The 26439-nt window shown below is 45.2% G+C and overlaps 1 protein-coding gene across 2 annotated transcripts in view; it reads right to left on the bottom strand.

Moving 5' to 3' along the window:
* LOC142742222 (mitochondrial ornithine transporter 1-like) overlaps positions 1-26439 on the bottom strand; it is a 46168-nt gene that overhangs the window by 5420 nt on the left and 14309 nt on the right. For both annotated transcript variants that reach the window (XM_075851756.1, XM_075851755.1), the window contains 5 exons: positions 22463-22539; positions 14110-14368; positions 12163-12300; positions 9992-10164; positions 7840-7998 (listed from right to left, as the gene is read on the bottom strand). In XM_075851756.1, the coding sequence (XP_075707871.1) occupies positions 7840-7998; positions 9992-10164; positions 12163-12300; positions 14110-14368; positions 22463-22517 (784 nt within the window). In that variant the 5' untranslated portion in view covers positions 22518-22539. The remainder of the gene's footprint in view (positions 1-7839; positions 7999-9991; positions 10165-12162; positions 12301-14109; positions 14369-22462; positions 22540-26439) is intronic.

Raw genomic sequence — 26439 nt, 5'->3', positions numbered from 1 at the left:
CGTCCGTGTGCCGTGCGCGGTTTCACGCACCCATTGACTTCAATGGGTGCGTGCAACGCGAAAAACGGCCAAATATAGGACATGTCGTGCGTTTCACGCAGCAGACATACGCTGTGTGAAAATCACGGACATAGGTCCGTGCGACGCGCGTGAAAATCACGCATATAGAACGGACGTATTATACTTTCGTCTGAATAAGCCCTTAAGCTGAATTCTTTTCAAAGCTTAATCTTTTATTAAACCTAATTGCAAAATATATAATATATATATGTTTTATTTAATTTTTTGATACAAAGGTGTTTATAGCCTCCAAGATTTGGAACTACATATTTGGGCATGAAGTATTCTCCTGGCATATGCCAGACTTTGTCCAATGGAGGTGAGCTTTACACCACTACAGACAATGCCCAGCATTACACACACTGGGAGAGATTTAATAGGCAAAATTGCGCCAAAAACTGACATACATTCCATGCACCAAATTTATTATGTGTTTCAGACAATTTTTGCACCTTTGTTGACAGTTTTAAAATGTGTCTATAAAAAGGGCTTAGAGGAGCCAAAAAAATGCACCAGATTTATTAACGGTGTCAGACATTTTTTTGTGTGCAAAATATTTATGTTGTAATATACGCCGGCCAAGAGGTGGCGTAAGGAAAAGTGTTTAAAGGTAAATAAACGTTCAACAAACTCAACAAACTTCTGACATGTCATAGACATTATAGAAGTTTTGATCGGTGGGGGTTCGAGCAGTGAGATCCCCACCAATCGCTAAAAGAAAAGCAGCAGAAGTGCTCATGTGAGCGCTGAGCCGCTTAGTTTCTGTTCAGCTATTCTCGGAAAAGCCGATGTAGCGGTGTACGGGCCCATAGACTTTATGCCGCTTTGTTTTAGCGATTGGTGCGGGTCTCAGTGCTCGGACACCCACCAATCAAAACTTCTGACATGTCACATGACACTTCAGAAGTTTGTTGAATGTTTAATCTTAATCTTCCCACTGATCTCCAATTTGTTAGTAGATTCTTGGCCAAACAAAACCAGTCCATGAAGTTCATGTCAGGTTGTACGGAGATAATACCATACCGAAGAAAAGATAGAGCTGGTAGTCATATTATATAAGAATAAATCAATTTTATTAAACAAGATAACATACAATTAAAAACACATAGTTGTGAAGACTCTAGTACTAGCACTGTGGTACAAAATGAAGCACGGAAAAAAGACTGAATGGACAGGTATAATGGTATTGGGTGCCAAATAGATATATTACCCACCTAGATACTACAATGTAACATTCCAAAAGTGGATTGTATAATAGTAACCCGCAGTGTCCTTTTAATCTCACAAATTCGCAGGCAAATGCCAAATCAACAAAGGATCACAAGGGGAAACAGGTGGTATCTTAGTAGTGAGCAGTATCCAAAAGCAATCTTACCCATTTATGAAAGGTATCTAAGTGCGTCCGTGCTAGATCGGCCACAGGGAACCCCAACGCGCGTTTCGCAGTAATGGTTGCTTCCTCAGGGGGTACATAAGATCCCAAATGTGTGTGGTCCTTATATAGTGTGTAGAATACATATAGCTGAGTCCACATCGCCGCCGAGACAGAGGTCGGCGCTCGTCCGCTGACGCGGCCGGAAGCGAGGCATGCCCCACATCCGGCCCCACATGCTGTAGCGCACATCCGGAGTCCCGACGCGTCACGGGAACTCCGGACATGCGCAATGCATGTATTGGAGCCGGAGGGGGCCGGGCATCGCCGCAAGCTGCAGCAGACAACGAGCGCACGTCATCCAGGGGGTGAGTGGACTCAGAAAATAAACAAGATCAAGGTCCCAACAGATCGTAAAAGCATATGATATCGTGGCAATCGTTTCTAATAGTTATATCAGTATGGCATACCATGACTAAAGAGCCAAATATCATATAAGTCATTGTCATTTTTGATAATACCATATAATTTAGAAGTAATATATAGAGATACACATATAATAAAAGAAAATATATGTACAAAAAAAATATAAAATATAAGAAAAAGAAAAAATATATATATTTAAATACAATGCATAGACAAAAAATGAATTAAAGTAAATAGAACAATGTGAAAAATAAATATAAATATATGATATGCAAATGCACATACAAAGTATTGCATCTGCATAAATATAGTGACAGAACAAAACCCTCATACATAATAAAGTACATCTAACGGTGTAAATACAGTGATAATTTATTAATCAAAGTGAATTATAGAGTCTATGCATAGAAAAACAAAAAAGATAATTATGTATACCTAAAAGTGTGTGTTTGTGATATAGGAGGAAAACTGGAAACTATTTCCAACTTCCCAGAGAGATAAGTGATAATATCTATAAAGAACATATATATATATATATATATATATATATATATATATATATATATATATATATATATATAAAAATACAAATCCATATACATCCAAATCACTAGAGACTTAAAATTTATCAATAGATAAATAGATCAAAAGACCGACTTGATATGGCCTCCAGCCTTATTATACTTTAAAAAAAGGGGGGATTAATCGTCATAAAAGGCCACTATTTTCTTTTTAAACAAGGGACACTCAAAAGACACAAAAATACAATGGCGCCATCCAGAGGTAATAGTACATAAATACATAATAGTAGTCATATCAAGGAGAATCACTAATTCTTCTTTTTTTCATAATGTTTTATTCTCCTCATACTTCGAATGGATCGCGTCATACTTCCACCAAACAAGGTAACCAGACACATGGGATCAGAAGAAGGATATCTAAAATTGTAGTTTAAAAAAACATATAATTAATAACACATACTCAGCAGTAGAAATTAGAGGAAAGGGGCGAAGCTTAACGTTTCATTGAGTCCATCTGGTTTCATTGATCCCAGTAGGACAATCCACTTGCACTCTTTTTGTGCAAGTATCTTCTTCACATTGCCCCCTCTGATGCCACAGTGTACTCTCTCGATTCCCCGTATGAATAATGTTTTGGGGCTGCAGCCGTGATATTTTTTAAAGTGTCTTGGTAGTGTCTTTAATAATATAGGGTCATCGATCTCTTTTGCTCCCATAATGTCCCTTACGTGCTCCCTCGTGCGGACCCGCAGTTCTCTGGAGGTGAGTCCTATGTAGACTTTAGGGCATCCACATGTGGCGTAATACACCACATGTGTGGTGCTGCACGAAATATACTCCCTAATTTCGAAGTTCCTTTTTCCATCAACCGTGGAAAAGTCAGTTGCACGGCAAATGTTGGCACATGATTTACAATCCCCACATGGAAAACAACCTTTTCTGGGTCCTCGGGAGCCAAATGGACAGGTTTGTTGTGGTATGTAGTGACTATTAACCAGGAAATCTTTAAGATTTCTTGCTCTCTTTGCAGTCATTAGGGGTCTCTCTGGTAAACCCTGTGCCAACTGTGGTTCGGATCTCAAGATAGGCCAGTGTCTGGTCAGAATGGTTCCCATTGCATCCCATTGCCCATTAAAAGTTGATATAAACCGTACATTCTGATCGCCAGTTTCTCTTAATTTAGATTTAAAGAGATCAGTACGAGGCGTAGATCTAGCTCTCCTGTACCCTCGCTTAATGTTCCTATTACTATATCCCCTTTCTTTAAATCTAGAGGTAAGGTCAGCCGACTGCTTCTCAAATAGAGTCTCTGAGGAACAGATCCGCTTCATCCTGAGAAACTGACCAACCGGGATGGCTTTGATAGTGGATGGAGTGTGGGCTGATGAAGCATGCAGTAGGGCATTGACCGATGTGGTTTTACGGAAGACATCTGTATGTAAAAAACCCCGGGTGTCTGTAAAAATCTGTATATCTAGGAATTCCACTCGATGTACATGATGTTTATACGTCAACTTGATATTGAGTGAGTTGTCATTCAATTGATATTGATTTGGCATTTGCCTGCGAATTTGTGAGATTAAAAGGACACTGCGGGTTACTATTATACAATCCACTTTTGGAATGTTACATTGTAGTATCTAGGTGGGTAATATATCTATTTGGCACCCAATACCATTATACCTGTCCATTCAGTCTTTTTTCCGTGCTTCATTTTGTACCACAGTGCTAGTACTAGAGTCTTCACAACTATGTGTTTTTAATTGTATGTTATCTTGTTTAATAAAATTGATTTATTCTTATATAATATGACTACCAGCTCTATCTTTTCTTCGGTATGGTATTATTACTGTGGAGCAGTCAATCTGATTAATTATGGGGGGAAGTTGGTTCGCTAAACTTTACCTAGCCTGTGACAAATATATGTTAGGAGTCTATTTATTTGTAATTACTATCTCTGTGTTCTTCACAGCTGCTGGCTCTCAGCACCCTATGGATTTCAGAGTCCGTGACCAGTCATGGCTCATACAACTAGATGAAATCTTCAAAGAGGACTTTAGTCTGCTTTTAAACATTAGTAATAGGAACATTAAGCGAGGGTACAGGAGAGCTAGATCTACGCCTCGTACTGATCTCTTTAAATCTAAATTAAGAGAAACTGGCGATCAGAATGTACGGTTTATATCAACTTTTAATGGGCAATGGGATGCAATGGGAACCATTCTGACCAGACACTGGCCTATCTTGAGATCCGAACCACAGTTGGCACAGGGTTTACCAGAGAGACCCCTAATGACTGCAAAGAGAGCAAGAAATCTTAAAGATTTCCTGGTTAATAGTCACTACATACCACAACAAACCTGTCCATTTGGCTCCCGAGGACCCAGAAAAGGTTGTTTTCCATGTGGGGATTGTAAATCATGTGCCAACATTTGCCGTGCAACTGACTTTTCCACGGTTGATGGAAAAAGGAACTTCGAAATTAGGGAGTATATTTCGTGCAGCACCACACATGTGGTGTATTACGCCACATGTGGATGCCCTAAAGTCTACATAGGACTCACCTCCAGAGAACTGCGGGTCCGCACGAGGGAGCACGTAAGGGACATTATGGGAGCAAAAGAGATCGATGACCCTATATTATTAAAGACACTACCAAGACACTTTAAAAAATATCACGGCTGCAGCCCCAAAACATTATTGATACGGGGAATCGAGAGAGTACACTGTGGCATCAGAGGGGGCAATGTGAAGAAGATACTTGCACAAAAAGAGTGCAAGTGGATTGTCCTACTGGGATCAATGAAACCAGATGGACTCAATGAAACGTTAAGCTTCGCCCCTTTCCTCTAATTTCTACTGCTGAGTATGTGTTATTAATTATATGTTTTTTTAAACTACAATTTTAGATATCCTTCTTCTGATCCCATGTGTCTGGTTACCTTGTTTGGTGGAAGTATGACGCGATCCATTCGAAGTATGAGGAGAATAAAACATTATGAAAAAAAGAAGAATTAGTGATTCTCCTTGATATGACTACTATTATGTATTTATGTACTATTACCTCTGGATGGCGCCATTGTATTTTTGTGTCTTTTGAGTGTCCCTTGTTTAAAAAGAAAATAGTGGCCTTTTATGACGATTAATCCCCCCTTTTTTTAAAGTATAATAAGGCTGGAGGCCATATCAAGTCGGTCTTTTGATCTATTTATCTATTGATAAATTTTAAGTCTCTAGTGATTTGGATGTATATGGATTTGTATTTTTATATATATATATATATATATATATATATATATATATATATATATATATATGTTCTTTATAGATATTATCACTTATCTCTCTGGGAAGTTGGAAATAGTTTCCAGTTTTCCTCCTATATCACAAACACATACTTTTAGGTATACATAATTATCTTTTTTGTTTTTCTATGCATAGACTCTATAATTCACTTTGATTAATAAATTATCACTGTATTTACACCGTTAGATGTACTTTATTATGTATGAGGGTTTTGTTCTGTCACTATATTTATGCAGATGCAATACTTTGTATGTGCATTTGCATATCATATATTTATATTTATTTTTCACATTGTTCTATTTACTTTAATTCATTTTTTGTCTATGCATTGTATTTAAATATATATATTTTTTCTTTTTCTTATATTTTATATTTTTTTTGTACATATATTTTCTTTTATTATATGTGTATCTCTATATATTACTTCTAAATTATATGGTATTATCAAAAATGACAATGACTTATATGATATTTGGCTCTTTAGTCATGGTATGCCATACTGATATAACTATTAGAAACGATTGCCACGATATCATATGCTTTTACGATCTGTTGGGACCTTGATCTTGTTTATTTTCTGAGTCCACTCACCCCCTGGATGACGTGCGCTCGTTGTCTGCTGCGGCTTGCGGCGATGCCCGGCCCCCTCCGGCTCCAATACATGCATTGCGCATGTCCGGAGTTCCCGTGACGCGTCGGGACTCCGGATGTGCGCTACAGCATGTGGGGCCGGATGTGGGGCATGCCTCGCTTCCGGCCGCGTCAGCGGACGAGCGCCGACCTCTGTCTCGGCGGCGATGTGGACTCAGCTATATGTATTCTACACACTATATAAGGACCACACACATTTGGGATCTTATGTACCCCCTGAGGAAGCAACCATTACTGCGAAACGCGCGTTGGGGTTCCCTGTGGCCGATCTAGCACGGACGCACTTAGATACCTTTCATAAATGGGTAAGATTGCTTTTGGATACTGCTCACTACTAAGATACCACCTGTTTCCCCTTGTGATCCTTTGTTGATTTGGCATTTGCCTGCGAATTTGTGAGATTAAAAGGACACTGCGGGTTACTATTATACAATCCACTTTTGGAATGTTACATTGTAGTATCTAGGTGGGTAATATATCTATTTGGCACCCAATACCATTATACCTGTCCATTCAGTCTTTTTTCCGTGCTTCATTTTGTACCACAGTGCTAGTACTAGAGTCTTCACAACTATGTGTTTTTAATTGTATGTTATCTTGTTTAATAAAATTGATTTATTCTTATATAATATGACTACCAGCTCTATCTTTTCTTCGGTATGGTATTATTACTGTGGAGCAGTCAATCTGATTAATTATGGGGGGAAGTTGGTTCGCTAAACTTTACCTAGCCTGTGACAAATATATGTTAGGAGTCTATTTATTTGTATGTACGGAGATAATGGCTGAGCTGCTGCTGATCCTAGGAAATTAACATCTGTCCTATTGGAAAATTGTTATCCTAAGTCTAATTTACTGCTCATGACTGGATAGAGTCATTAGGGGTGCGTAGCATGCTATTTACAACCCCCCCCCCCCCCGAATAAGAAGTCCAAACGCTAAGTGACAATGGACAATAATAGACACAGCGGCCTCTTTATTAAATATTTAACATACAAAATATTAAAAAACTTTATTTGTATCAACAAGATATATCATGAACAACGAGGATGAATATCCCAGTGGAGGAGTTGGATGGTCCTATTTGCAGTATCGGCTCGTGGGTGACAAACCTGTCCAGGCACTGCTTTTCGTATTATATGGAGCCTGTTCCCATCAATTCACATGCCACTCAGTTAAAGAGGGGGTAACCATAATACCTCTGATGGACCCCAAAACCACCTCAATAAGTGACATACCTGATCTGTTCCCCATAGGCTGACACGACTGGCAATCAGAATGAAGAAAAATAAGCCCCACTCCAAAGCCTGTTATATCAGGCCTGATCGTAGCTGTGCCCGTTGGTCCCTCTCTTTCTCTTCTATGGAGGTTACATGGCTGTATGCTTGATTTCATGCATCTGTTAGCAGTGGATGCAGGTTGAATGTTTTAACCAGGAGAGATCATGTACAAAAACTTTTGCCTGTGTGATCTATGTTAAATATGTGGATTTAAACATCATACCTTCACTTTTCACAATTCTTGAGCAAGTTCCCATGAAACCAGCTTGTTTTCCTGTAATCGAAAGAACCTGAATCCTGGATTTGATACAGTCCACAGGATACACAGCAATCCAAAGTGCAATCCCTCCACAACCACCACTTATCATCAGGGCAACTGGACCTTGGGAGTGAAGGACATATTACCTAATGGTATCTAGAAAAACAGAATCATTCCTGACTGCAACTCTGAAGCTGAGCCTGCCAACAATCTCTTTGTCTATTATACCCACATACACATGTATTTTATGAAAGTAGACACCTGGCATATTGTGAAATGCCACCTAGCATTTTGCAATCATAGCCGCCTTCCTGCAATTTTGCATCAAAGTGCAACATTTTGGGAAAAAAAGTATTACAATTCATAAAAATATGTTTGTTGCTAAAGTGTGAAAACATGAAACTTTCAGGATGTGCAGTTCATACATGCTACTTATGCCTATGTCTACATGCACATGTCTTCACATATTCACTAGAACTAAAGAGACCAAAAATCTCTGTGATCCAGATGCCAGGCACGGCACGAAAATGCGGCCCGTGGCCGTCGTCGGCCGGTCGTGCTCGTAATTGTGTGCATGAGGCCTTACAGAGACACAAAACCAGAAAGTAAAACTTTTCATCCTGTTCCCCAACTTCAAACAAATGCTTTGCCCCGAATATTGAACCAAGTATAATTATAAAGCTAAGATTCTCAGCTTCAATACGATACCAAGATCTCTAACCCATTCATTCGAGATGCGGCAAGCATTGAAAGTCATGATTACATACAATGAAAGGGTTAATGGGGTATTCCGGTTTCAGCAATTCACAGATTTTTATCTACTGGAAGGACATTGTACATGAAAAGTTTCATTTCAAAGTTACATCAGATGTGAGACATAACGTTAAGGCCACATTCACACGAACGTGTTTTTGCGGCCGCAATTCCACCGAAAATCCACGGGAGAATTGCGGCCCCATTCATTTCTATGGGGCCATGCACACGACCGTAGTTTTTGCGGTCTTTGCACGGCCCGGGAACCCGCACCGCAGAAAGAACGGGCATGTCCTATTACGGCCGTCTTCTGCGGTCCGGGCTCATTGAAAACAATGACGCCGGCCATGTGCATGTCCTACGATTTGCGGGCGGCCCGCGGCTGACAGTCCGCAGCCGGCCGACCCGAAAATCCCGGCCGTGCACATGGCTACGGTCGTGTGCATGAGGCCTAAGACAAATTTATGAAGATTTCTCACATCTACATAGGTCAGCTCCCTCAACAGCAGCTAACCTGCTTGCTGACTGTTTTTAGATGGACTTTTCTTATACACCGTTCCATTTTACATTTCATGTCTGTATATATCAATATAAATCAAAGTGAGATTTAATCTCTCATTAATACTTGTCACATACTCAGTGATGGAGAGTAAAAATATAGTTTAGCAATATACAAAATGTGAATACAAAATTTGAATGATCTCACATGTTTGCGTTAATGTTTAGGTGAGGTGCACACACAATGGAAAAATCTGCTGCAAATCCATTTGCGGATTTCGCCGCTAATCCACAGGATATTGACTTTGTATTGTGCCCTTAAGGCTGGATTAAAGTGCACCTCATGTTACCGTATGGTATTTAAAAAAACAAAAAAAGGCAACATTTTTAATTGTAGATTTTGGTATAGATTTCATTGCGGATTTAATCCCTTTACATTGAAAGCCATGAAATCTGCAACAGAAATTAAAATGCTGCAGATTTTAAAATCTGCACCCAGGTCAATTTCCATAGGGAAAAATTCTGCAGCGTGTAGATGAGATTTCTTATCCACTTGGCTGGTGCTATAATCTGCTGCAGATTTTCTGTTACATGTGGACCCGGCCTTATAGTTCCACCAAAGTGTTACCGTACTTGGATTTTCAGTTCACATATCCAAGCCTCAGGCCAGGATCACACACACAGAATTTTGCGGTTTTTGACTGATGCATCTCCTTTCTTTTATATCCACTTCTGTGTTTGGCTCAAAAACACAAGCCAAAAACTGCGCCAAAACTGCGTGTGAGAACCTGGCCTTAAAATGTAGCAGATCTCTACACTGCCAATGGTTCTATCTGTGTAACACCTACATATGGCCAGTACATACCAATCTCATCCTTTGACTTTCCGCCTGAAGCGAAAAAAGATCTGCTCAACTCATATCCACCAAAGAACAAGAAATATCCTGGTATCTCTCTGCAAATTGTGCTGGTCAGACCTTGATAGAAGCCCAGGGGACCTTCACGTTGTACAATGCCTTTCACCACTGACCACACTGTACTGACACAAGGAGACATATTACATGCAAGATGGAATTCTACAAAAAAAACAACGACGTAACTAGATGCTCACTATTTGGGTTAGGCCCCATGCACACGACCGTAGAAAATCTCTGTAATTGCGGATCTTAATATGTTCCGCAATTACGGACCCGCCCAGTTCTCTTGGCCGCGGACATCTTTCCTTATCACTACGATAGGTGTCCGTGCCGTAGAACCGTGCCGGGAATTATGGAGAATGTCCTACTTTTCATTTTGCGGCCGGCCATGCTCGCAATCGTGGGCCGTGTACATGAGGCCTTAGGGTTAGAGTGATGTTTGACAGTCTGGTTACTAGGGATACACTGCTTAACAACAAATTTTTTTGTTAAAAAAAGTGCTTTCCTACCAACCAGTCCGTCTCAGGTTACTTACCAATTGGCACTAGACAGAAGTCTGAGAAGGGGCTAGGAGGATTGGCAGAACTCAAAACACTGTTTTATATAACTCTTACCAACATTTCAATCAGATGTTTTGAAAGCTCCTATTACACGGCCCAACGTGCATCGTAAAAACGAGCACCGATCAACGAGACAACTCGTTGGTTGATCGGCGCTCGTTTGCTCCTTTCACAAGGAGCACTTATTGCTCATGTATGGGGACGACTGCTCGTTACTTCGATCGTTTGTCCCCATACATTTACATCATGCCGACAACGATGATCTTTAAGGGCATGACCACACATGGCGGAATTCCTCCGCAACTGTCCGCATCCATGCCGCACAGAATCTGCGTTGCAGATTCTGCTGCGGATCTGCACAAAATGTGCAGTACATTGATGCGGACTAGCTGCTGCGGACTGCGGGAAAAGTGCTTCCCTTCTCCCTATCAGTGCAGGATAGAGAGAAGGGACAGCACTTTCCCTAGTGAAAGTAAACGACTTTCATACTTACCGGCCGTTGTCTTGGTGACGCGTCCCTCTTTCGGCATCCAGCCCGACCTCCCTGGATGACGCGCCAGTCCATGTGACCGCTGCAGCCTGTGCTTGGCCTGTGATTGGCTGCAGCCGTCACTTACACTGAATCGTCATCCTGGGAGGCCGGACTGGAGACAGACCCAGGGAGTTCTCGGTAAGTATGAACTTATATATTTTTTTACAGATACATGTATATTGAGATCGGTAGTCACTGTCCCGGGTGCAGAAACAGTTACTGCCGATCGCTTAACTCTTTCAGCACCCTGGACAGTGACTATTTACTGACGTCTCCTAGCAACGCTCCCGTCATTACGGGAGCCCCATTGACTTCCTCAGTCTGGCTGTAGACCTAGAAATACATAGGTCCAGCCAGAATGAAGAAATGTCAAGTTAAAAAAGCAAGACGCATCCGCAGCACACATGACATGTGCATGACAGCTGCGGACTTCATTGCGGAACTTTGAATCTCCATTGAAGTCAATGGAGAAATTCCGCCATGAGTCCGCCACTGCTCCGCAACAGACAGAGCATGCTGCGGACACCAAATTCCGCTCCGCAGCCTATGCTCCGCAGCGGAATTGTACGCATCGTGTAAACGAACACTGCTAAATTAAAGTGAAAGTCAATGGAGAAACGGCTCCGCTGCGGATTAACGCTGCGGAGTGTCCGCAGCGTAATTTAAGTGAAATTCCGCTATGTGTGAACCCGCCCTTACTCTGCATACAGGAGCAGATCAGCCGATGTTTACTCGTTCATCAGCGGATCGTTGCCCTGTTTACACAGGGCAATGATCAGGAACGAATGTTCACATGAACACTCGCTTGTCCGATCATGGGCCCGTGTAATAGGGCCTAAAAAGGAACTTCAAGAGAAAGTTACTATGTAGAGATAGGTCTCGGAATATGTTAGCGCTATATAAAGAAAGAGTATCATATTATTATGGTTCTATACTGTGCCAGGTCACCTAATGGTAGACCAAATGACTTATGTAGTCCCGGTAATAACTTTATATCTTGGTTTTGATTATTTTAACTTCAAACTTACTTTTGTCCATGTGCTATCTTGCCAGACACTTGCAGCTCATGCATGGCTTGGAGTCGGCATTTCACCAGCTCTGTCGGACACAGAACCAGCGCGGCAAAAACGCTAGCAAATGAGCCAGCTGCTGCATTTTGGAGATCGCTGTAAATCAAGCATAGCGGGAAGATCAGCATGTCAAGAATGCGTCATAATAAACTGATATACAGATCAGGATGAAAATAATAAATAAGCTCCTGCATTAGGGTACGTTCACACGCAGCAGATTCATTGCAGAACTTTCTGCGACTGAAAAAACCTTTCCATACATCTGAATAAAGTTGTTTCTGAATTAAATGTCAGGGTTTCCATACATCTGAATGGAGTTATTTCTGTAACATGTACATGAATTTCTGCAAGCCTGATTCAGATGAATGGGTCAGTCAAAGAAATTTCTGAGGCAAATCTGCCGTGTGTGAATTTAGCCTTATACACCCAAGTCACCGCACAATATAATATCTTACTGGAGCATTCATCAAGCTTTTATTCTGTGGGGCAAGAGCAATGCTGAGACATATATTGACTGTAAGAAATTTGAATATGCCCAATGGTAGGATCACCTAAAGGACTCATATACAATACTGGCGTGTTTAGCTGGGGAGGGGGGGGGGGGGGGAGGCGGCAGGGACAGCACACTGAGAGAGATTTACTTAGCTGAATGCTCCAGAATTCTGTCTCAATTTGCGGCAAACACATTTCGTACATGCCTTGTACCAGATCATTATGTGTTTTAGACAGTTTTGAAAAGTGTATGGGAAAGGAGGTGTGGCTTAGCAGTAAAGGGTGTGGCCTAAATGTGCCAAAATTGTGCAAAATATTGATTGTGATAGTGTTGGCGTACAGTAAAGTGCATAAGATGTTTAGCAAAATGCACCACATCTATTATACAGCGGGCACCACTGTGATAAATTTGGCGCATCTTCTACCTGTATTGGTCTAGGTCTAGTTTTAAGCTATCTAATAAATCTGCCGCACTGTCTTGCAGTACTGGACAAACATTCTTACATGGATTTCTATGTAATGTTCTCGGTCCTGCCATACACGTGATAGAGCAGTAGCTACATAGAGACCAAGCTTTCACTTTCTCCCACACCCTTAGGGGCTAAACTGCGGTCCCCTGAAGATTCACCCTACCACACTATGGACAGGACAAGGGGTAGACAGAGTAGAAAACTATCTTGGGCACCATTGGAGGGGGAGGCAATTTATAGATTAAAAAACAAAGCTTGCCTTATAAAAAAAAATTGTGCAACCAATTGAACACTGTATCCAACTGGCTGATAATGCTACCGGCTTGATTTCATTGGTAAGGAAATGTGGTAGGGTGGCCAACCAGCCCAGCAGTGAGAAAAGGGGTGGCGGAAAACAAGTTAAACTTCACAGACGGAGGGTGCCGTGAGGGGGACGGTGTAGTGAGGGGGAGGGTGTAGTGAGAGGGAGGGTGAGGGTGTAGTGAGGGGGCGGGTGTAGTGAGGGGGAGGGTGCAGTGAGGGGGAGGGTGCCGTGAGGGGGAGGGTGTAGTGAGGGGGAGGGTGTAGTGAGGGGGAGGGTGTAGTGAAGTGGAGGGGTGCCTTCTCAAGCTCTTGCCTTTCACACCAAGACAGCTTGCCCTGCTCCTGCATCATACCCATCTCTATAGGGACTGGATGGGCCTGTGCTTGAATTGTAAAGTGAAGCATGTCCCTTAGTCTCTACCCCTCACTGGTTTGCCAATGTTAGATTGTGGAGAGAATGAAGGTTTGTATAGGTCATAGGGAAGAGTTATAGGGTTATCTTCAGATAGGGTCCCGCTTTGCATTGGCCCCATATAGCAGCTGCATAGGATGCCGTTGTGGTATGTATGCATGCCCTCATAGGAAATACATGTAGTTACCTTTATCAATATAATATGTTTGGCTCAACTATTCTGCTCACCTTAGTGTTGCATTGTCCTCTAAACCCACAATCCTCCTCACAACTCTTTGGCAGAAACCATAACTCATAAAGAGAACAGAGTTTTCGGCTATGTTTGCAAGAAGAGCTGGACTGGTCCCTTTGTAGAAGCCTCTGAACCCGACATGTTTATACGTCTTCACCGCACAGTCTATAAGGCCTCTGTACAGATTTGGGAACGTCTGCATTTTCACCTTGGCAGTGTCAAATGGCTGTCCGGTTAGAACACATGCGGTTCCACCTTGGAATTACAGATTATTATGATATATCAATGCAATTACAACACAGTACATCAGAAAGCATATACCCTGTCCCAAAGGGAAATAGCACGACTGAGAGATTCTTAAATAGTAGGTTCACCTCTGATAAACCTATAGGAATGTAAAAGTCAAGTAATTCCCAAATAGTTCTTATCTATTCAATAATGGATCTGAAAAGCTGCAAGGGCTTCAAATTCCTCAGTAAATTAGATAGCAGACTATGTTCTGCTCTTCATGGCCATTTGTGGTCCGGACTACTGGCTGTTTCTGTGTCTGTTGATGGAGTATCAGGGCAAAGGTATTGAATCTAAAAATCCCTGTAGCATGTAAAGTTTCAAAAGAAACGGATTCAGAAAACAAGTAAATAGCCAATTTATTTATTAACGTTCATGCCTAGTTAACGTAACGTTCTGGCCAAAATGCATATGTTGTGTTATTCCTGGAGTGCTCCTTTAAAGAAACACTAAACATGCAAAATGCACAAAAAAAACCTAAAAGATATCCTAGCAATTCATTTCTTAATCTCCTGCTTGTCTTTGCTCCAATTTTGCCTGGTATTGAAATTAATACTGAGAAATATATATATAATTCTCCTCTATATATTCCATGACCTGCCTAAGTAGAGTCGTGTGTTAATGAACCTTCCCTTACCCATCCTATCCCCCCACCCCCACCTTTAGGAAAGACACGTGACACCGAGGTTGGATGTGAAATGGCCACAGCAGCCGTTTATTAATTTCACAGTTTTATAAAAACAATTTAAATCCGAAACCTTCCGATAACTAGTTAGGAATCCACCAGAGAATTCCTTCTAATAATTCACATGACCCAACATGGGTCAGAATCGTAAATAACAATTTAATGTTAACATTAACCCGAGCAGAGGAAGTCCTTGAAGCCCTTTCAGATATTCCTTTTTTAAGAACACACCGAGTTAGCCATCTGCAAACCACCAATTACCTCCAGCCGTAAACCAGCTCGGAAGCACCGTTCACCTCTGCAGATGGCTCCAACCACTAGAAGTCCACTTCAAGGGGATAACACCCGATGAAGCCCTCAAGTGATATACCGACCACTAGAAGTCCACTTCAAAGGGATAACACCCGATGAAGCCTTCAAGTGATATACCTTCCACCAGAAGACCACTTCAAAGGGATAACACCCGATGAAGTCTTCAACCATGTACCTTTTTTGGGGGACGCATACCCCCGATGCGACCCCCCCACCATTTTGTACTGACTGGCCTCAAGGACTCCCCCCGCCAGCTGCCATGACAACAGAACCTACTCCGGAAAAAGGAAAAAACATGTTAAATAAGCACACAAATAAAACACAACACTCATAGACGGACGTACATAAAGACCCACAGGGTAACAAACCAAGGGCGGGAGGGTGGGAGCTTGTCTTCCCTGTGCTACTCCTCCCGCTGCTTCCGGCTCAATGCCGAAAACAGCGGGAAGCGCAGCAACGGCCCCCTGACTCCTCCTTGTCCCCCCCTCCGACTCCCTCCAACTCTCCCTTACCTGTTAACCCTTTCCCTACCAGGGAGGTCATGGAGGCTTCCCCTTAAGCCCTGCAGGCTGCGTCCAGCCCCTTCTTGACCTGCCTAAGTAGAGTCGTGTGTTAATGAACCTTCCCTTACCCATCCTATCCCCCCACCCCCACCTTTAGGAAAGACACGTGACACCGAGGTTGGATGTGAAATGGCCACAGCAGCCGTTTATTAATTTCACAGTTTTATAAAAACAATTTAAATCCGAAACCTTCGGATAACTAGTTAGGAATCCACCAGAGAATTCCTTCTAATAATTCACATGACCCAACATGGGTCAGAATCGTAAATAACAATTTAACGTTAACATTAACCCGAGCAGAGGAAGTCCTTGAAGCCCTTTCAGATATTCCTTTTTTAAGAACACACTGAGTTAGCCATCTGCAAACCACCAATTACCTCCAGCCGTAAACCAGCTCGGAAGCACCGTTCACCTCTGCAGATGGCTCCAACCACTAGAAGTCCACTTCAAGGGGATAACACCCGATGAAGCCCTCAAGTGATATACCGACCACTAGAAGTCCACTTCAAAGGGATAACACCCGATGAAGCCTTCAAGTGATATACCTTCCACCAGAAGACCACTTCAAAGGGATAACACCCGATGAAGTCTTCAACCATGTACCTTTTTTGGGGGACGCATACCCCCGATGCGACCCCCCCACCATTTTGTACTGACTGGCCTCAAGGACTCCCCCCGCCACAGCGAAACAGGCCTTGACCACCTTAAGCCTGTGAGTTCCGCCACACCACCACCGCCCTTTCTATTCCTTCTGCTATCGCCAAGCTCCAAAGATCAATGCCAACCTCGGTCAGATGAAGCCCGTCACTCCTCCAGAAATTCCCCACTCCTGACTCCAAATCCCTGTGCCTCACGCAAATGCCCCCGTTTTTTGCCACAAAACGGGACACCGCCCGATTAACTTTAATGCGAGCCTTATTGACTCTCTCCACAGACCTAGCCAACCGCCAATGTTTCCTTGGGACTATGTCCGACCACACTATTACCAACTTGGGATAAGAAACCCACAAACACAACATATCGTGTTTGATATCCCGCACCAACTCACGAAAGGGGCGGACTCCTAAGTCATTCCCACCCACATGCAACACTAAGACCTCCGGAACCCTATCAAGCCGGGCATATGTCTGGAATTCCGCCAACACCCTGCTCCAAGACATACCTCTAAATCCCAGCCAATGCACAACCGCATCCTGTCACGGAATGCGCAACTGGCGACCGTCCGGGCGCACGTCCGCCCTCAAAGCCCCCCAGTGCACGTAAGAATGACCCAGCAACCACACGAAACACGGAGGCGAATCTGAAACGGAAAAAACAATTAGACACCACCATATAACATTTCTTAAGCGTTAACAACAAACCTCATAACAAATGGGGGCGGACATAGGACTTAAATCTGTTAGACTCCCAACGACCAATACGCCGCACCCCTTCATCATCCAACCCCCAGCGCCCCGCTTCTGTTGCTGCGCCAATCCTGAAGGAATGAGATGAATATGAGCCCGCCGCGACACCAACCGCCGTCAAACATTTTTTAAATACAGCTCCAAACTGAAACCTGGACAAAAACGACCCGTCCACATGACGTAACAAAGGCAAATCTGGAGACCCCCCTTGCGGCTTAAAACCCTGCATGCACTCTACTGGGCACATAACCAACCCCGGGAGGGCGAACAAAACTATCAGCTTACCCTTCCCTAATTGGTCAGTTTTCGACCGACGCAACCATACCTCCAGCCGATCTGCGAATAGGCTCACCTCCCCAGATCTCAGCCCCCCTGCCTGTTTGGTACTTGGCGACACCAACTCACCTATTCTAAATGCCCCAAAGAACGCTAACGAAAAAGCTAACCGAAACAAATCCATTTAGTCTGAAGAACGACAGACCGATGCTAATGAACCGCCCAACGCGCTAAGCAAAGCAAACGACACAGGCCTTCTACTATCCGCCTCCACTCTACCTCGGCGCAACCCCTTCAAAGCCTGCAACACCAGAAATTCCTTCGATACATCCTGAAAGCCTCGCAACTTAAAACCAAACGCCACCGCAGATATGAACCGGTTCACCTTTGCCACTGAAAACCCCGCCTCCCAGGCGTCCCCTAACCAGTACAAAAGTGCCACCAACCTGTCTCTATCCGTATTGACGTCACCCAACTCTCTTACCCACTCCTCCCACTGCCTCCAACAAGCAGCATAAGCACTCCACGTTGTGCTCGCCAAAGACCTTTGTACCAGTTGTTCTACGGGACCGAGACCAGATCCCAAAGATGTTCCGGACAAGCCAAACCGAGACGTTCCGCTCCCGGTGCCAATTGCCGAAACCGGTCCCACTGCGAGCGAGAAAGAGCATCAGCGATACAATTCCGTACTCCCGGCACATGCACCGCCACCACCCACGCGTTCAACGACAAACACACCAACACTAAATGTCGCAACAATTGAACTACCGGAGGAGAGGACGCCGTGATGTTATTAATGGCCAGCACCACCCCCATGTTGTCGCAGTAAAAACGAACCTTCTTATCCCTGAGCCTGTCCCCCCAAATGGTCGCCGCCACCACGATGGAGAACAGCTCGAGCAGGGCCAGATTCCGCGTGAGTCCACTGGACACCCAACTAGCCGGCAATTGACCTGCGCACCACGGACCTCCCCCGTAAGCTCCAAAACCGTCCGCCCCAGCCGCATCTGTAAAAATATTCAAATCACTCGTATCCTGCGCTGGGGCCATCCATAGCGAGCGACCATTGTACTGGCCCAAGAAGTCATCCCAAACCTGAAGATCAGCTCGATGCTCCTCCTTGAGCCGCACAAAATGATGTGGCGCACGCACTCCCGCCGTTGCCGCCGCCAACCTTCTACCAAACACCCTCCCCATCGGCATAATCCGGCAGGCGAAATTCAACTTCCCCAGCAGCGACTGAAGCTCCCGCAGCGTCATTTTCTTCAGTCTACAAGCCCGCCGTACCTCCAGCCTCAAAACACCCAACTTATCCGCAGGGAGACGACACTCCATTGCCACCGAATCTATTTCAATTCCCAAAAAACAAATCGTCGCTACCGGGCCCTCCGTTTTTTCTGGCGCCAAAGGGATCCCAAAATCCCTCGCCACCTTCTGTAGTGCATAAAGCAAATTACCGCAAACCGGCGAACCCCCCGGGCCAACGCACAAAAAATCATCTAAGTAATGGATCAACGAGTCGACCCCGGATACTCCCCTCGTTACCCACTCCACGAAGCTACTAAACGCCTCGAAGTATGCACAAGAAAGGGAACACCCCATCGGAAGGCACCGATCCACGTAAAAAGCCCCATTCCAAAAACAACCCAACAGCCGTTGGCTTTCTGGATGAACTGGCAACAACCTGAACGCCGCCTCGATATCGGTTTTTGCTAGCAGCGCGCCTGGACCCGCAGCCCGCACTAAACCCACCGCCTTATCGAATGAGGTATAGACTACGGAGCACAACTCGTGATCAATCCCGTCATTTACCGACGAACCCTTGGGATACGATAAGTGTTGAATCAAACGAAATTTTCCGGGCTCGCGCTTAGGAACAATACCCAACGGGGACACAACTAAATCTTTTACAGGCGACTCAACAAAAGGCCCCGACATGCGACCCAACGAAACTTCTTTTAACAATTTTTCCGACACGACTTTGGCATGCAAGTAAGCCGATTTTAAATTCCTCCGCGTAACCGGAACCTCATAAGGAGGCGGAGGAATAACAAAACCAACACAAAACCCTTCGTAAAGCAACTTAGCCGCCGCCCTATCCGGATACTCATTTAGATAAGGGGCCATCTTTTCCACCCTCACAGGTGACACCCCCTTGACCAGCCGCGGAGGACTGGTTCCCTGACCTCTTTTTTCGCAGACATTTTGCCGCCCCGTGTGATGCACCATTACACTCGGAACACACGTGCTTGAACTTGCACGTGGCCCCGAACTTACACTGGCCTTCATTAAATTGCCAGCAAAAACCCGCCTTTCCCCCGCCGCCTTGTCCAACCTGACTAGACTGGCCTCCTTGGCCAGCGCTCCCGGGAAAGGACTGCCTAACCGGAGCCGTAACCCGTAACCAGAGAGCAATATCCTTCTGGTCCCACCGAATCGCCGGCCGAACCGCTTTCCGCTGACGGAATTGCTCATCGTATCGCAGCCACGCCTGACCCCCATACGCCCTATGAGCCTCCCCAATGGCATCAAAATAACAAAACAACGCCGAACAATTTTCCGGCGCCTTTTCCCCTATCACACTAGCCAATATGGCGAACGCTTGCGACCAATTAACGAACGTCTGCGGGCTAAGCCTATACCGCCGCCGTTCCTCCTCATCCTTTTTACTCTCGTCCCGCTTGCTCTTATCCAAATTAAATTTAGCGAGCGGCAAGAGAGAAAAAATCTCAACATATTCGTCCTTCCAGATCCGCTCACGCACCTCCTGCTTTAAATGCGCCCCCAATGGACCTTCGAAACAAACGTACACCTCCCCACGAGCACGATCATCAATACGCACCCGATCGCCATCTTTTTGTGCCTCGGTCTGTACCGACACCGCGACCGCCTCCCTAACCGCCGGCACGGGCCGCGCCGGTAACAATCCCATGTCCCTGGGGCTCTCCCACACTACCGCCGGGGACACTTCCGTGACTACCGGCGCCGCCGCCCTATCTAGGCGCCCGACCAGCTCCCTCAAGCAACCCACTAAATCTGCCAGACCCGCGCCATTGCGCCCGCCCGCGCCACTACCGGCCACCGATGCGACGCTAGCAGCCCCCCCGCCGACACCCGACATAAAAAAATCGCTGGATATGACAATGATGGAGTTACACACTCACCGGGCCGCACAGGCGCTGTGTTCCCGTCAGCCGGACCATCCTGACCTCGACGATACGCGTCCAGTTCACCTTCCTCCAGCTCTTCTCTCGCAGACGACTGGCCATCCCACCGACATCTTCGGATCGGAGATGATGAAGCGCTAACCGATGGGCCGGCAACCTGCCGCCCGACCGCTGGAACCCAGACTTCCGACCGGACCTGTTGCCTCAACGTCGCTGCAGATCTAGGCGTCCGTCTCGATGATCCTGAAGAAGCCTGCCCCCTGGCCGGAACATCACCAGGCGGGGCGGCCGTACCTTGTCCTCCAAATCTTCCATCCGATGGGGGAGGGGTGACAGGGAGCCCGGCCTGCGACTCCCTGCTTACCGCCGGACCCCGTCGCGGCTTGGGATTCCTGCCAGGACGCAGGGCCTGGGAAGGGGCGGTCCTCCCAGCTGCCTGGCCTGCAGAGTCTGTGATCGGGCTCCCTCTGCGACGCCGTGTCCGCGGGACTGCCTCAGGACTGAGGCGCTCTGGAGGTCGGGACCGCCGGGAGGGACGGGTCGACCCGGCCTGAGTCGCCGTCACCCCCGGCAACGCTCTCTGCCTGCTCCGAGCAGGAGCGGTTGCTGCCGACTCCCCCCCCGCCGCCATGCTAGGAAGGGGGCCGGGGGAGGGGAGCCTGTCCCCTGCAACAGACCCCGAACGCCGGGCCTGACGTGGCGAAACGGCGTCCGGGATCCTCGCTAATGCAGCCACGGTCTCCTCCAGCCATCCGGGACCGTGGTGCACAGCAGCGGCACGCAGCTGCTCTAATAAAACTGCCTCCGACATGGTTAAGAGCGCGGGCAACGGGGAGCTTGTCTTCCCTGTGCTACTCCTCCCGCTGCTTCCGGCTCAATGCCGAAAACAGCGGGAAGCGCAGCAACGGCCCCCTGACTCCTCCTTGTCCCCCCCTCCGACTCCCTCCAACTCTCCCTTACCTGTTAACCCTTTCCCTACCAGGGAGGTCATGGAGGCTTCCCCTTAAGCCCTGCAGGCTGCGTCCAGCCCCTTCTGGAAGTCAGTCATTTCCCCATTCCCACAATCCCGTGTCTGGTGTCTGGCTGTAAGACAACTGGCTGCAGCAGTAGCCTCCCTCCTCTACCCTGTCTGCAGTACGACACAAAGGTTGTTCATCCTTGCCCCTTTGTTAAGCCCCACTCCCTCTGCCACTATTCAGCCAAAAATGAAACAGATCAGCATGAAATTAACCCCCTGTGTTCTCTGCAGGATTTCTACAAGGCTGTTTATTTCAGTAGCATATACTGTAGAAATTCCTGCAGACTGGCAAACACTGTGGACAAGTGTTCCTCCTGTTTACTTTTTTCATTCATTTCTAGGTTTAGTGTTCCTTTAAGAAGTTACATACTGAATGGTATTCTTAGTAATGATAGTACATATCTGTTGCTTTTTCTTTAGAACTTGAGCCACAAATATTATAATGTATTTTAAGATAATATGCTATAGAAACTGATGAATCTATTGCAATATTGAAAACATATTTTCTCTTTTTATCCACTGAACGGTAATAAACTTAATCCATTTCAGGATAAAATACTGATTTCTGATTTGTCATCACAGTGAACAATAAATCCCATAGAATTGAAGTGGATGTAGTATACCGCAAACCTACCTGCAGCTCCAGCAGTAAGATCTATAGCAGCTTGGATGGCCGGATCTGGAGCCATGTTGTGGTTGGCTTGATTTTATCTAGGAACAAAATAAAATGACGTTCAAAGGTCTACACTGGCAACATGGTGCCCAAAATGGTGTCACCAGCGGCAGACAAGGAACACGTTTTTATTTAATAGGCAAGTGCTACATGTCTCATACTAAAATATTTGATTTCATTGCAGAATAAATAGAGAGCTAATGAAAATTGAGAATGGAACCCTTACCGGACGGTGACCCACATTACAACAATTCTCATACCAGGATAGGAGGGTGTGGTGAGTGACCACCCCCCCCCCCCACCTCAACTACCTCTTTAGGAGAGAAGGGCGACAAAGCCGGGGCTTTTTTTGCAATAAATAACTAGTAATTTATTTCCCTCTTTGTAACATTGCCATGGTCAAACAGATTCCTTAGGTTTTAATAAACCATGTATTTGCATGCTGATTGTGAAGTGTATAATAGTAGACTTCAAGGTTACTATACAAAGCAGCTGTCACAATGGTATGTCGTGTGCAAATGCATATAAATTGTTCAGGACAACAATATAATCACTGAGTATTGCATCATAAAGTGACACGTGAGTGCGAATCTACATTTTTTGTCATGTAGGTATTACATGTGTAATAAAGCCCTACATATACCCAGCATTTCATATATATACAGGCAACTCCGTCCCATTTACTTGTACAGATTGTGTCCCAAAAATTCAGACAGAATTCTTCCCATTAGAAGAATATAAATTTCTGCTATTGCTTATAATAGGGATTTTCGATCCAACCACCAATTCTATACTGAGAGCAATAATATTGACTGGTTAGGAGATGGAGCTGATCATTTTGCCCATTTGGACACAGGTATTACTTAAAACAATCGGATAGCAGGCTAAGTGCAGCTGATCTTTATTACATGTCTCTGTATAGTATATTTAGGGTCTATTTACATGAGTAGTTTTTTCATGGTTTTAACACGTTATCTTGTCGTAATCGTGACAAAACCAACATTTTTGTAATATAAAAACGAAAAAATCAATTCATGTAAAAAAAAGTATATAATGCTGTCTTTAATGCATGTGGTCTAATTATATGATTATCACCTTAAGGCCTTATTTACACGAATGTAGTTCACGTCCGTGATACGCGTGTGAAAATCACGCACGTCGCACGGACCTATGTAAGGCAATGGGGACATTCAGACATTCCGTATTTTTCACGCAGCATGTGTCCGCTGCGTGAAACTCACGACATGTCCTATACTTCAGCGTTTTTTGCGCATCACGCACCCATTGAAGTCAATGGGTGCGTGAAAATGACGCGCAGCGCACGGACGAACTTCCGTATGCTGTGCGTGATTCGCGCAACAGTAGATCAAGAAATGAAGGGAAAAATAAAACCACCTCCTTCATGTCTTTTTTCTAAACCACAAAACCGCGTGTCATAAGGATGGCATATGTGCGAAAATCAAGCAGCCACGCACCAAACACTTATGACACACGGAACTGCAACGTGCAAAAAACGCTGCATTTTTTGCGCGCGCAAAACGCACACGTTCGTGTGAATTTCGCCTAAACGCTATGTTAACCTTTGAGCACATTTATTTTTTTGTTTAATACAAGTTTTGAACTGGCGTTCTTTAAAAAAATAAATAAACAAATCAGTTTTGAGATACAGCTTCTATGTATCCTGGATACATAGAAGTTGCATCCTGCGCTGAAACCTAAATCCGTCAGGTCAGCGGGACTGACAGCTTCGGTGACAGTGAGAGACACGCAGGATCAACCTGTTATCGATCACATCTAAGTTCAGAGACAGGTAGGACCCGCCGACACTGAACCCGTCAGATCTGCGGGACTGACTGATTCAGTGTAAAACGAGAGATACAGCTGTTCTGTATAGACAATACAGAACAGCTGTAAAAGTAAATTATTTTTTAATAAAGACAAATTACAAAGTTACACTATACACACTGACTAATCTATTTATTAAAAAAAAAATGCCCTCAGGTGTCCATAGCCTTTATTTCTTGGAATTCCCTAATACGGTATTTTAAAGAGTTTGTTTACCCACGTCTACCCACAGTCAGAGCATAGTGTAGCTCTAGGTCTGGCAGACTTGGCACAACCATGTATTACGTGGTCGTCCATTCTAGGGCTGGGAAATTAATCGAAAAACAATCGAAATCGAATTTCATTGCAATTAATCGACGTCATCTTGCGAATTTTGGTTTTATCAATTATTTTCCCCCGATTTAAACGGTATCTGCATCTTCAGGACGCAGATACAGTTGAATAAAATGGTAGTACAGGGGACCCTGCAGGGGTCCCTGCTCTACCATTCACTATGTATCTCTGGACGTGAGGCAGTGATGTCATCGCACCTGTCTGTGCCGTGCTGCAGAGGGATCTCCTCCACTCGTCATTGAAACGGGGTTAGGTGAGTATGTATATTATTATTTTTATCAGGCACTAGTGGGGGCAGCTGTGGAGCATTATACAGCGTGGGGGCAGCTGGGTGGACTTTATACTATGTGGGGTGCATATATGAGGCCAGTTATGGGGGCATTATTGTAACATCCACAGCCGCGGACCGTCGGGACTACTCACCCCTCGACCGCCGCAGCCATAGACTTGTGAGCGCTGGTCCGCATTTCGTCCCCAGGAGATGCCAGCGCTCTGCCCCATAGGGTGCATGCGCAAGCCTTAAAGACTGGCCTTAAAGGGCCAGTGCATGCACATGTTAAACATCACTAATTAGCCCATGATATCCCTGTACTATAAGAAGGGCTCTGCCCTTTTACTCCTTGCCTGAGCATTGTTTGTATTCCTCTGTTAGTCTTGCAAATGGTCCCTTAGTCGTATACTGTTCCCTGTGTTCCCGTGCCCTGCTACCTGTATCCTGTATCCTGTGCTGTATTTGTTCCTGTGCCATCTCTAGTGTTGGAGTCGTGTTGTGTCGTCTACTACGCCTGCTGACTTATACCACGTCTGGTGTCATCTGCCACATTTTGCATCACCTGCCGCCAGGTCCCATCTGTGCCTAAGCCGTTGCTACTGTCTGGACAATTACAGGTACCATTGTGCTCGAACTTTATATTGACTTGGCACACTGTTGTTTGGCCAGCTGCTACCCCGCTATGGCGGTGCGGCCTAGTAGGTCCACATACCCACAAATTGTGACAGTACGCTCAGGCCATGGACCCTGCTGGTCAAACCAAACCAGGACGACGTCACAAGCCATGTGGGCGGATATGCTAGACCTCCGGTCACGATAGGACCAACTCCTCCAGGCAGTGAACATTATTGCGCATCGGCTGGATACGCAAGCTGCAGCCCTCCCGGAACCTGCTCCTATTGCGCTCCTGCTGTTCTTCCTACTACACCTCCTGGAAGTACAGATTCTCTATTCTCTCTGCCACTGCCACCCAGTTTATGAAGGAGAGGCGAGGACCTGCAGGGGATTTCTGAACCAGTGTCAGATCCACTTCAGTCTACACGCCGAAGAATCTCCTTCCGATGCCACAAGGATCGCATTCATAGTCTCTCTCCTTACTGACAAAGCCCTGACATGGGCGAACCCCATCAGGGAATGTCAGGGACCGGATTCGCGTGACCTACCGTGTTTCCTACGGACTTTCCACACTGTATTTGAGGAGCCTGGGCGATTGTCTTCAGCGGCTGCATCCCTGCTGACCCTTCGCCAAAGAGACAGCTCCGTCATTCAGTTCCGTACCCTGGCGGCAGAGCTAACCTGGAACAACGAAGCCTTAGTGGCTACATTCTGGCAAGGTCTTTCCTCCAATATCAAAGACGAGCTTGTCGCTCGAGATCTGCCCTCTACCCTAGATGACCTCATACTTCTAGCCACGCGGATTGACAAGAGGATCCAGGAACGGTCTCAAGAGATTCACCGGGTCAGGAGATTGCCCAGGCTGGCTCCTACA

This window comes from Rhinoderma darwinii, chromosome 2 (assembly GCF_050947455.1).
Source record: "Rhinoderma darwinii isolate aRhiDar2 chromosome 2, aRhiDar2.hap1, whole genome shotgun sequence".
NCBI classification, from domain to species: domain Eukaryota; kingdom Metazoa; phylum Chordata; class Amphibia; order Anura; family Rhinodermatidae; genus Rhinoderma; species Rhinoderma darwinii.
Note: the sequence above shows the minus strand (reverse complement) of the source record. Positions and strands in the feature narration are given on the sequence as shown.